We start from the raw sequence: 12825 nt of genomic DNA, 5'->3' as shown, positions 1-12825 counted from the left end.
AAGGTTATCAGCATTAATTGCAACTTCTCCAGATATTCTTAATACATATATGAGATATTTGGTTTCAGCATTGTCATACAGCTAGTCCCCCACTTCTGAGAAGGTATTTATTCTCTGTTACCAGTTTTGAGCCTGCCATCTTTAAACTTCATTAGATGCTTCCATATTCTCGTGTAGCAGAGAACAAAAAAATCCTTGCTCATGCCTCCTGTGCTGGAACTGGCACAGAGAAACCAGGAGAACTGGTGCACACTAAGAGCAAGCATCTCCCAGAAAGCACCATTAGCAGACCCCTTTTTAAATCCACAAAGCACCAAGTATCTCTGTGGTACTGTATGAGTAACAATAATAAGCAGCTCCTGAATACTCCAGCAAAAATGTAGTAAGCATAGGTTTAAAGTCAAGCACATTTTTTTCTAATATGATTAACAACAACAACAACAACAAAAACAACCCCAAAAAACCCAAACACCCTTGCAGAGGTTATCAATGTTCATCAACAGCAAAAGCTAAATTTTTTTCCTTTCACTAAAGAAAACATGACGTTCGAATTGGAGAAAAGGCTGTTTTACCAAGGCAAGATTTGTCTCTTCTGTATGCTGTTAAATGATACAGAGAAGACTCTAAGAACAGACAGCAGTAAACATAACCCCCTTTTTTCTTCAAATCTCAGGCCCAAACCAGCACTTCTTATAGAAAAAAAAAATTGCATTCCCACTGCAGGAATCAATCCTGTTTCATGCGACGACAGATGATCTGGAATGGTCTTTTACAGGCCTTATCTAATTTATCTTCTTCAAATTTATTGAAATACACACACTCCCCATCTGTATCATTCCCAGCCTCTGCAAGGCTCATTAAGCTCACAGGTGTTCTGAAGGCGTCTTTTTCAGACAGTGCAATCTACAAAATACGAATCACTACATCCATGTTTATTGCAAGTGCCCATCCCAGGCATTTGCTGTGTGAGAGCGAGGAGTCAGACCTGCACGGGAAGAACGCTGCTGCCCCATGAGATAGTGGGACGAGAGAATTGCTCTTGTCCAGCTTTATTGCTCTTGGACAAAGGTCAGGCAGAACTTTGTTTATTTTAATTCATGTCTTCTCTGTTTTCTTTTGGCCTACGAAACAGTGGAAAACACAGCAGAAGAAAAATACCTAATTTGTACTTTGGAAAAGGCCTTACTTCAAACAGGTTTATACGGGAATCCTTGAGGATGGGTATTTCTTAGCTGTAAGCTACTTCTGCAGAAAAATATTAAGTTGGTGATTTAAAAAGAGACTTCTCGCATAAGGGATAACTCAAGCAGTATTGATATAAGCTTTGGCATTATTCTTCCTGGAGACTCGTTCTAGTGTTTTACTATCCAAAACAACCCTTGGGACTTTTGCACAGCCTGAGCATGTGGAAGGGCTCATTGACACGCAGAGCTCAAAGTTCAAACACATTGCACCAGCAAGGGCAGCCTCTGGTCCAAACTGTGGCTGTAACTCTCAGCTGAAATATCAACAACTCACTGCTCAACGTGCCTGAAGACATTCTTCCTTTCTGCCCTCACCCTGACCTCCCTCCCCTCACTTCACCTTTTTTTGCCTTCTTGGAGAAACACTCAGTAGGGTCAACATGCAAGAACTGCTGCTTCAGTAGGTGCCAGCCCAGGTGATAATTTTGGAATTTTACCTCTTTTACCAAAGAGGTAAAACAGAGGAAGCGATGGGCAGTCTGCCGAAGATATTCAAATGCCTGAAGGTCTAGACAAGCTCACTGGGGGAAGTACAAAAGCACCTAAGCATTTCAGTCCCATGGGCTACTTCAGCAGTTCTGTGAAACCTTCTGTAAGGACATTTGGGTTTCCTTGATCCAACCATCCTCCAGACCCACCTGTACTTGGCTGACATGATTTTTAAAGCTGACTTTACTTTAATCAAAGGTGAGTATCTTACCTGGAAGACTGGAGTTGAGACTCTTAGCTCCACCTTTCAGGCAGCTGTAACTCACCTCACTCTCCATCAGCCTTCAGCACTCAGCAGGAGAGCAAGACTTTTGCCACACTGGATTTCAGCCACCGCTACCGACCGCTTCCCCAGTTGACTCCTCCCTAGCTACAAAGAAGCAAACAGAAACACAACCTCTCTCTCCCTAGAGCTGAGGCTCCCTAGAGCTGAGGGCCAAAACCAGTGTATGTGGGCATTTCAGCCTGGCAGATCTAAGATTCAGGTGGTAAATTCTCCATTTCAGAGATAACTGAAGATGCCAAGATCTTCCTAGACGTTTACCCAACTATGGAACTAGAGGAGCAGTAAGAAACCTGAACCGCAACTGCGTAAGTCTTTTGCCCTGCAACAGCTTTCATGCAGGTATTTCCCCAGTTGGGTCCCCACCACACCATTTTCAGAATTTAAGCTTGCTTCAGTAAGGGAGCAGGCTGTTTCAGTGAAATACTCCACATTCTCATGCCCTTATGCACTCACAAAGCAGCTGAAACACCTCCCAGCATCTGGGGGAAGCAAGTTTAGGGGGAAAAAAAAAAAATCCTCATAAAGCAAACAACACCCACCCAGCCTGGAAGAGTGCCTACAGCTAAGCTCATGTTAAATAACCATTGCTAAGTTTCTCTTACTAAAGAAAAAGATGGTACTTTGCTTCCTGGGAAAAAATTGGTTTAGGCGTTTTGAAAGGCTCATTAAGCTTGCAGATGTTCTGGGGATGTCTTGGCTCCAGCACCGCAGTGAATATCCCACGCCGATTCTTCCCTTATTGCTCAAGTGCCTATTAAAGCTTAAAATGGGGAGGGGAGATCATGTCATATATGGAAACCCTGGGAGAAGAGGTGGATGCCACCAGGACTGCCACAGAGGTGCTCTCCTAGTGATGTCCATTCGGACACTGACAGAGGAGACAAAGTGGAAATATCCACATGGCAAAGGCATCCAAGAAATAATGTGGCTTGTGAAAGAAACTGAGAGTTTATCTCAGCACACTAGCCAATGCCACCCAGCAGCGGGGAGCTGTATGCCAGTACTGAAGGGAGGCATGTTACAGCTGCGACTCGTGTTGTGACTGAAGGGACATTCTCCCTCCAATCTAAGGGAAAGGAGCAAAGACCAGTATTTTCACTGTGGCTAATCCATCATTATCAGATTGGTCTTACTCAAGACCTGTTCAGGGCAGTTTCATTGATGCCTGGAAACCTTTTCATTTCTTTAAATGCAGCCTTGAGCTGGTATTTCTGGGCTTTGGTTTTTTTACCTCCATCAGCAAGAGCCTTTTCATCTTCAGCTCCTCCATGACAGGCACCACATACCTGCATGCTATTTCAGGAAGCTTCCCAAGGCAGCCTGCACAGGGTTCAGTTGCCTAAACAAGGGTTTCTAGCACCATTTTAGGTGCCAGACTCCCAGCTGCTGTGACAGAAGGCTGTGCGTCTCCTCTGCATCCTGGCTCATCCGTGCCAGCACATACGGACGTGTCTCATCACTGGGGACAGCTGACGAGGCAGAAGACCCTGATAACCAGGCATCTGGCCTGCTTTCTCTGTGTCCTCTTTCCCAGGAAGGCAGCATTCATAATCTGTCGCTCCTTCCTGAACCATTTCTACCGTGTATAAAATATCCCGCGTGCACTGATCTGAAGTTTGGGAATGTCTTCTGGCAGCTCCAAGTCTGTCACCCGGCTAATTTGTCATAAAATACGGCCAAAATTAATATTGATATTGAAGATGGAGACCATGATTTCCAACCTAAGTATTTGCACCGCCCAAAAAAAAAAAGCCATTTTAAGATACATAAACATTTGAATCCTAAAGAACAAATATAATGGAAATGGTGTGAAAATATAATGGAAAAGGGAAGGATTAGGCAGCAAGCTTTGGTGAATATTTCCCTGCAGTTGCTGTTAAAGTCTCTGATGCGGAGGCAGTCATCTCCAGCAAACAAGCTGTCAAGCAGGCTTCAATCAATCAGCTCCATAAAGAGAAGAGGATTGCTGGATAGAGCTAGCTGCAAACGCTATCTCTGAGCATTTATATCCTTCGCTGTGTTAACCCTCAGTCAGACTGGAATTTTCCAATGCAATCAATCATGTGCTTGATTTCAGGTGCCATTCTGAGATGCTTCAAAACTAAATTCCCCTCGAACTCTTAAAATGAAGCTTCAGGAAAACAAAATAGGATTTTTTTGAGGTCTCAAGCCAGGTATCGGAAGGACAGGCATGTGGAATCACCAAACCATTTTTAAAGCCTCAGCTGAAATCCTCCTTTAGACTCTGACATACGCACTTACTGCTTCTAGCAAGGGAAAAATGCAAGCAAAACCACAGAATATTGTCTAGGAAGCATATGGTAGGAGACGTAAATCAGATGTGCTGTCACTGCCTTAGTGTCAATTACTGCATTTGTGGCTGATTAGTTTGATAGATTCATCTGCATACAAAACCCATACTATGCTGTCTCATCTGTGAACAGTTTTGAAGCAATGGGGCAGCACAGTTAAAAGGGAGGTGTCCCTCACCAGACATTATTGTCCTTCAAGCATTAACAACCAAATTTAAATTTATGTCAAGTATTCATACGAAAGAACTAGACTCCTTATAGCCTTAACAAACAAAACAAGAAAAACAGAAGAACATTTATCTTAAATTGTTAGGATTAGTGCAAAGCATTAGGTTTATGCTACTACCATTTCTGAACTCTCCATTTCCCTCTCACCCAGCCCTTTATTTACCTTGAATCCCCAAAGGACTAATATTGCCTCTCAATGCTGGCACATGATGGTACCGGTGTGGCCTTGAACTCCTGTACATCCAGTGGTACCTGCCAATTTCCATTTCTGGTCTGGTGATCACTGCCAATTTCAGGTGGTAAAAAGTCAGTGTCACCAGCAAGTTTTAGTTCAGCACTTTCAGTCATTTAACTTTAAAAATTAGAGCCCAGAAAAACACGCTGTAGTTTCAGAACTGAAACAACATAACTTTACCAAACCAAGGGAGGGGCTCGGAGGGACATCGACAGGGAGACACTCACACAGGTGTTAAGAAAGGTTGAACAGCTAAAACTCCCAGGATTTGAATTAAACACGTAAGGAAGGACTCCCTATTCCTTCTTCCCACCCACTCTCCCGTCTCCCTCTCTTTGTCCATGGCAAAGAGCTCTGCTCCAGAAATAAGGAAGACAAAGTCATAGAAAACCACGTTACCTGTTTTTTTAAAAGACCCTAAATCTGTCAAAGAAAATGGTTATTTTCACATGTAGAGGTTGGGCAAACACATGAGTTTGCTCCGTTACTTTCTTACCTACAAAAAAAAAAAGTTGTGGGCTTTATTTCACATAGTCTCTGCTCATGTCCAAAAATTTGGACCAAGTACGTTAAAACAGACTTGTTGCGGGTTTACAGTGAAGGAGAGCAGTTATCCTTCTCCTCGCCTTTTCGGAGGACAGATGAAGCTCAGCAACGAGACCCCACGCACAGTAACCCCACGCCTGACCCGCTCGCACACTCATCGCACACTCACCAGCACAGGGCTTCCAACCCCCTGAAAGAGGCCACTGGCAAAACAACATCAAACCACTTTTGAACCTACATGTCACCCCTCGGCACTGCTATGGCTGTCAGGGCGAGACAGACAAATCTTTATTTAAAATGCACCAGAGTCCCACTCTGCAGTGGCTAAATGAGAAAGTAACTGTCATCTCTGGCCAAAATAAATCCAATTCAGCAGCATTTGGGCAGGCGGAGGAAGCGAAGGTTATGATGCTGAAAACCCATGTACCGTAGACTAGATCAGAGACTAATTTTGGGGGAGTAGGAATGCCCTAAATTTCTGGTCTGTGAGGGGCTAGGAAGGTCCTGGACCTGGTCCTTCTCTCATGTGGTTTTGCTGCTGCTGCAACAAGAAGTTTGGCACAGCTACATTTACCTACATCAAGAAGAAAAAAAAATCTTGGCCTTGAATCCACATGATGGATCTAGAGGTTTGAAACAAGAACTTTGTTTATCTCCTACACCAGCAAATGAACTACAATACTAAAACAGTCTTTTGGGTTTGGGATACAAACTTAGTATCAATGGCTCTCTAAAGGATACTTGTGGCTTGGTATTTCTCCCCTCTCTGCAACTCACACAAAAATTAGCAAGCAGGTGTCAGGTAGTATATTTTTCCTAAAAGACATTATTCCGCTTTCTACAGCTTATCCTTCCTTTTAGGAAAGGCAAATTCCACATCTTACAAACATAACTGAATTCAAAATGTGCTGAAGGCATCGCTCCAAAATGACTGTGCACGCTCAGGATGATATCATCTCCTTCTGCTTACACAGAACAATCCTGTTTATAAGATCACAAGAGATGCCACAATAATTTAATGTGATACAAAATGGAAAATAACAGAATTGCTCGCTACGCTGCATACCATCTCCCCTCTCCCTCCCAACTGTTTGCTCCCTGTTTTTTTGAAGCTACTTACTGGACATCGGTAGCAGATTCAGATTTTTTTTTTTTTTTAAAACTTAAAAATAACCATCTGCAAAGATTTCTGGGAAGAAAAAAGTTCTTCATTTGCATTGCAGCAGAATCTAGACCAAACCCTTGGCACTAAAAGGATTTTATCTTACCAGACCTGAACCCACAATTCGAGATTTCTTCTGCAGCGGCTACAAAAACCCCTTGCTCAGAGCAGCAGAGCAGGCAGCTGCCTTTCTTGCTTAGCCTGAGGGGATGCTGGTGAAGTCACCACTGTCTGCTGTGGGACAAACTTCAAACCCTAAAACGTGGAGATAGCATGTAAACTTCATAGCACCATTTCTGTAAGTGAAAATGTTCTGTGAGGTTGGGTTTTTTTAATTAGTAATTTCTGGTTTTGCAATAACACGGCTCCCTTCATTAGGAGACGGTTCAAACTCCATAAGGAATCTCACTTTTTCCACTGCTCTGCGAAGAGCCACTTCGCAATGGCTGTTTGGTAGCCCTTACTGCACGCTGGCACGCCCTCTGAAGTTGAAGAGTATCTTTTGGTGACTTCACTGGGACCCACGCAGGCCCACTCATGCAAAATCACCACCAGGTCAAAAGCCCTGCAGGCTTCACTGGCGTAACAACTACTGCGCACAGTACGCATGAATTAGAGTTTAACTCTGTACCCCAAATAGTTAGGAAAAGAAATATGTTTAAATGACTTCTTTATCTCTTGCTTTTTGAGTAACTAACTACAACTAATTGCATCCCCAGGTCTAAATTACAATACTCTCCATGCACAGCCAAGCTCATACAGCTCGAGGCCTCCTGTCTGAACCAGGTTGTACTTGATCCTGCACAGACAACGTTTTCATGTCACACCACGCAGGCACACTGATGGCGACTGTGGTGTTCAATATTCATTTGGGATTAATCATCTTGCACACCTGTAATAAAATTCCCAGTGCTGAACATCCTCACGCTTGCTGCCTTTGGCATATGGTTTTAGAGGAAACAAACAGTTACGAAATTCATCTGCAGCTGACGAAGCAGTCCACAGGAGCGAAGAGAGGGTTGTCATTTGGTCGTTTATGGTCTGACGATCTGGTGATGAATACTGCATTAGGAGCAAGGCTGGCCGGCCAGAAAATGGGGAAAGGTCTGAGTAACTGAAGGGGGCTCCCCCCACCCCTCTTTTCTCCCCTCTTTAGCCCCTTTGCTCCCACTGCAGAGTCCGTTCTGCATATACAGTGCCATCTGGGTTCCCCCCCCCATTACAATATCCTGTGGCATATATGTCTAGGTTTTCTGCTTTCATGAGGTCATTCAGACCAGTATGAGTATGTTCTCCGAGTGTTTTTCAACCCCCTCCTATTTAGAAACCAAATCCTATTCATTAAAAACCTAAATCGCTAAGCCTGCCAAATTATTATCCCCAGAATATCGCGTGTCCCAGATTCTCCCTGGGCTGGACCTCTCTTCCGACAGTCATATTCTTCAGGGACTTAAAGCAGTTATTGTTTTCAGGGGATCCAAAACACCAATAAACTGCTTGAAACGGGAAAAAATATGCAGCATACTAAAAATCTTTAAATGCTCTGAAATCACTATGTAAGCCTAACATTAAGGGAGTACGTTTGAAAATTTTGGCTAATAACCATAATACATATATAAAAAAGACATTTTTTTCAATTTGCTATAATGAAAAATACATCTATCCGTGATGCATGAAAATGTCATAAGCTCACTGCGTAAAAACAACTTCACTAAAAGTGAAATAAACTGCACATTAATTCACTCTTTTCTCACGTCGCACTTCAGCAGCTCCATTTACACTACCGCACACAGTTGTACACAACGTTTAAGAGAAGTATTTTCTTTCTATTTTTTATTAGCACATACTTGTCTATATAGAATTTAAAATTGGAAACATCACTTCATATACCATGAAAATAATAGTCAAAGCTCAAAGCCATTCTTGAGCACGAGGTCTTCTTTCATCGAGAGCACATTAGTAGGGAAGAGCCAATTAAAAGGAACCTTGGGTACAGCTGCTGCTCAGGCTGGTTTTCATTATTCCTCAGCATAGCATATGCAATTTGAACATCGTATGCATTCATACAAGGAAATTATACCCTAGTATAATGGCTTTCTTCCATCCTCTCACGTGTATTTGGTGAATTCACCATGGTCATCCACACTTGGATTTTATTTTGTTTTTTGAATTTTGCAACTTGGTAGTATTTCTCATAGTTAAATGAAAAGGGAAACTTCTTGTCTCTGTTAATGTGTATCAGGATCTATATCCTTCACTGATGATGCAAAACGGCATTTCGTTTTTCTTATTTATTCCACCTCAGTAAATCTGCCTGCCCAGTCCTCGTGTTTTGATTTAATTTAATGCCTGCAAGATAAACCCTGTCATTTGTAATAATTTGTAAACCTTCATCTTTAAAATGCATCCAATCTGTCCTGCAGCCCTGTAAAGTATCTGCTAAACATTTTGCTCAGGTTGCTCATGGTGTTCTCCTCTGATAAGGGCTGCTGATACGCAGTATAAAGCTGACTTATTTCTTATCTCCATCAACATGGGTGTTGTTCCATTTCCAATTAAAAAAACTGGGGCAGCAGCCACTCATCTGGGTGCAGAGAAACAAATGTCTGATAAAACACTGAATTCATCAGCGGGGTAACATCACTGCCTGAATCAGGCAGGGGATTCATGAAAATAATTATTAAAATATAAAACTGGAATTCATATACAGTTTAGCAAACTTTAAAAATCTGAGATGAATCATTTCCATTTATCAATCAGTAAATATTCATAAAGCACATTAGCTTGTGTGAATTGTCTTAGCTACGCTGCAATCCAAAATAGCTGGCCATCCACATTTGCCACAGGGATGGGAAAAACAAACCGGTACTTACACGACACCATCGTTCAGATCTGACCGTATTAGGTGCTCAAACTGTAAACAGATCTCGCTGCTCATCCCAAGTGCTCAGGCAGTATTGCTTTCCAGCGTACTCCTCATGAGTACGGGGAGCCCTGTATATAGACAGCATGTAGTCCTAACCCAACTTCCTCCAAGTATTTATTCTGTACAATTACAGTACATCATTGAGGAGGTCCTTGCATTAAAAAATACAACCCAGAAACCTGTAGTTTAAAATTCTGGTAAAGGGAAAAAGCTTTTAGCTTAAAAGTACAATTTGCTAATAGTTAAATGCAGATACTTTCCCCAGAACTTGGCAGTGCAAAGCATGCTGTCTGTGAACCTGAATACCCAAAGCGAAATGCTCAGGATCTTCTCTTGCTCAGTCTTAGCAATAACGACATCCCCCAAGTCCCCTCTGACATTGGTTTATCTCCTTGAACTTTGCAATTCATTTCTGGAAGGAGGAGTTAAAAGACTTTGTGATAGTGCTTCAAGCGCTTCAAGCTGTGGTGGCTGTCTTGCAATCACTGGATTAGGGCGTCTCATAAAGGGCGGCCATTACACGAAGTCCAGCTGGGATCTTAGAGGAAGAAGCAAGTATTGCAAGCCTGGCAAGCGTGCAAAGCATAGTAGGCAGGAGATCCAGTCTGGACAGTAAATGGACACATTTTGGAAGGGGTCAGCTTCCGTTTTACACCCCAAAGCAAAGCAGCAGCATTTTCCAGGAAGTTTCTTCACACAGAGAAAAAGCCCATGTTTCTCCATGAGAGCTGCTGGTGAAAGAACCCTTTCAAAAAATCCTGCCATTTCAGAGGTACCGATGCCTGCTGAGCCCATCTAAACACCCGACTGGGCTCAACAATCTTAGCACTTTAGAAAATCTGTTCCCCAAAACCGAATATGCCTCCTACATCACTGCTTCATGGCAGTAGGGGGATCTGGGCTATTTATTTTGCTATTGAAACTAGGAGTAGGACTGTTTCAGCTTTCTGCATTTTAATTCGATTTGAAACATACTGGGAATTTAAGTGAATAGAAATAAAGAGCATAATGTGAGAGACCACGTGTTACTTTCAGAAATTAGGGAACTGGCAAGAACAAAGCCTTCAAGTGTTACATACACATACCTATGTAACAGATCCAAAGCATAAAATTAACACAGCAAAACTAGGAAATGGTGGTAAAATTAAGATAGGAAGTTCCCCTGCTTGCATCCTGTGAAAGTAACAGATCAACCACCTTGACTTGGTAACAGATTTACCATTCTACATGTTGTGCTTTCATCCTTGCCAAAATAAAAGGGAAACCATAAACTCATCATAAACACACTCAGCAACACATTTCGTTTTGCACAGCTGCTAATGCATATGGATAACTTTCATTGGTGTTTATTGTACATGAGTTCTATCAGTTTAAAAGAAACTAATCAATCAGAAGAAAAAATTGCTGTAATTTTTGAAGAATGATCTATGAGTTCAAGATGGTTTTATTGCCAAGATATTTAGGACATTTTGTACATTAATTACTCAAAATCTGCAGTGAGGTGGGTTATTGTCCACATACACTAATGGCTTTCAGAGTTCAATCTCTCATCAGTGGATCTCCTTTTGTGAAATCCCTAAGGGATTATGTAGTACTATGTCTAATCACTTGACAAATTTCATTTACTTGAAACTGAAGCTAGGTTTGAATTATACAAAGCGTGTAGAAGGAATCAGATTCAAAGTATGAAAACAAAATCTGGTAGTGGACAGTACCAGGATTTATCATTATGTTCACATCTGAAGTGTTTAACAATAAATTAAACAATTCTACCTGGGGAAATGTATGAGTTGTGTGTCAGCTGCATATGCCTACGAGATATTCAGATTGCTTTAACTGACACACAACAGGTTCAAAAGTATACCATGACTCATGTAAAAAGGCAGTGGAAATTTTAATATTTTGTTACTGCTGTATCATTTAGCAAAAAAATATTGGTATGTTTTGTGCAGCAGTCTGCTACACTGAAGAGGGACATTTATTTGGCATAAATTATATGATGCAGAAAGAAAACAGTCCTTTGCTAGTTGAATTTATCCTCTGAAGTTCAGCACTCCAGACCAAATAAATCACCTGTAAGGCTGGGATGGATGAAGCACCTCTCCTCCTTGTGCTGCCATCTCCCTACCGCAGAACTGCTACCATGGAATTGTTCTCTCCATTAAGCAGCAATTCTCGGTGATTAACATATCCTGAAACCTAATGTTGTGAAACTCATTGCATTATTCCCTGTTATCATAGCACAGGCAGATCTCTACATAAGCAAAATTTGCCAGACAACACTATAGAAAAAGAAAAGGAATTTAAGAGTAGCATTTGGCACCAAGCTAACTACACAAAGGTTATGTGATAGTATAATCTGTTGTATGTTATTATAACCTAGGTCTCCCACACTGCATTGCAAAGCCTTGCTACATGGCTAGTCTCGATGAAAACACCAGATTATGGCTCTGAAAACGACATGCAAACACACAGGCACACGCTACCTCTGTGAACCAAATTTACCAAAATCCGTCAAAGACGCAGCAATAACAAGACTTCTTTTGCAAACATAATTTCTGGTAGGGCTAGGACAGATTCAGAGCAAATACAGACACAGGCAGAAAGATTGCTGCTCTATTAATTTGTTGTCAAGCCATGCAGGAAAGGACGGCTGAAAGCCCGAAGATGCAGTAATGATTGTTTAAGAGCTATTCGAAAAAGTGACAAAACTGGCCTAAACCTCTTTAAGCCCCCTGAATGAAAAGATTTAAACAGGCTATTGTTAGACCCCTGGGTACCTTTTTTCTCTTGGCTTTGTTCTGCATTTTCCTCCGCTGCAGTTTCCATGGCTGGCTTCATACCATCCACCAAAAATGCCGCCCCCCCCTCCCCCCCAGCAAGCACTTTTTCTCTTCGCCTCCTTTCTCACTCCCTTCCGACTCCTATTTACGGCGGCGGTGATTGAGCGGCTCTGTTCTCCCCTACAGTAGATTACAGTCCTTTCCAAAACGCCAGAAAAGTCTTGTCAGCTTCAATTTCGCTCCGCTGACTGGTCCACGAGGAGCCGTGCCAGCGAGCACTCAGCCATACGTCACCGTGGTCCACAGCTATAAAATAGCCAGCCCGTGCCTGACCGTGCCCCGGCTCGCCGCGTCGTGGGGACCGGCATCACCAGCTCGCGCCCCCTTCCCCTCTCTGCCTCCGCTCTCCCCCTCCGCTCTCCCCCTCTTTCCCCTGCCTCCCAAGGCTCCCATCGAATGTCAATCTATTCTCTCAGCGGTGAATGGATTGGCGACATCGGGAGGGAAGATGCGAGCGAGAAAGAAAGGAGCCCCCCGGCCACCGTGGGGTGAGCCCCCCGGCCGCTGTCTCTAAGGGGAGTGCACGCCAGCACACAATCGCAAGGCTCCCTTTC

The 12825-nt window shown here is 42.7% G+C and overlaps 1 protein-coding gene across 2 annotated transcripts in view; it reads right to left on the bottom strand.

The window, feature by feature from the left end:
• The window catches only part of GPM6B (glycoprotein M6B), a 30702-nt gene extending 18433 nt beyond the window's left edge, over positions 1-12269 (bottom strand). For both annotated transcript variants that reach the window (XM_009586960.1, XM_009586961.1), the window contains exons 1-2: positions 12209-12269; positions 4723-4842 (exon numbers count right to left, since the gene is read on the bottom strand). In XM_009586960.1, coding sequence (XP_009585255.1) covers positions 4723-4842; positions 12209-12269 — 181 coding nt within the window. The remainder of the gene's footprint in view (positions 1-4722; positions 4843-12208) is intronic.
• Between the last annotated feature and the right edge of the window lie 556 nt (positions 12270-12825).

This window comes from Fulmarus glacialis, unplaced genomic scaffold (assembly GCF_000690835.1).
Source record: "Fulmarus glacialis isolate BGI_N327 unplaced genomic scaffold, ASM69083v1 scaffold11951, whole genome shotgun sequence".
Classification (NCBI taxonomy): Eukaryota; Metazoa; Chordata; class Aves; order Procellariiformes; family Procellariidae; genus Fulmarus; species Fulmarus glacialis.
Note: the sequence above shows the minus strand (reverse complement) of the source record. Positions and strands in the feature narration are given on the sequence as shown.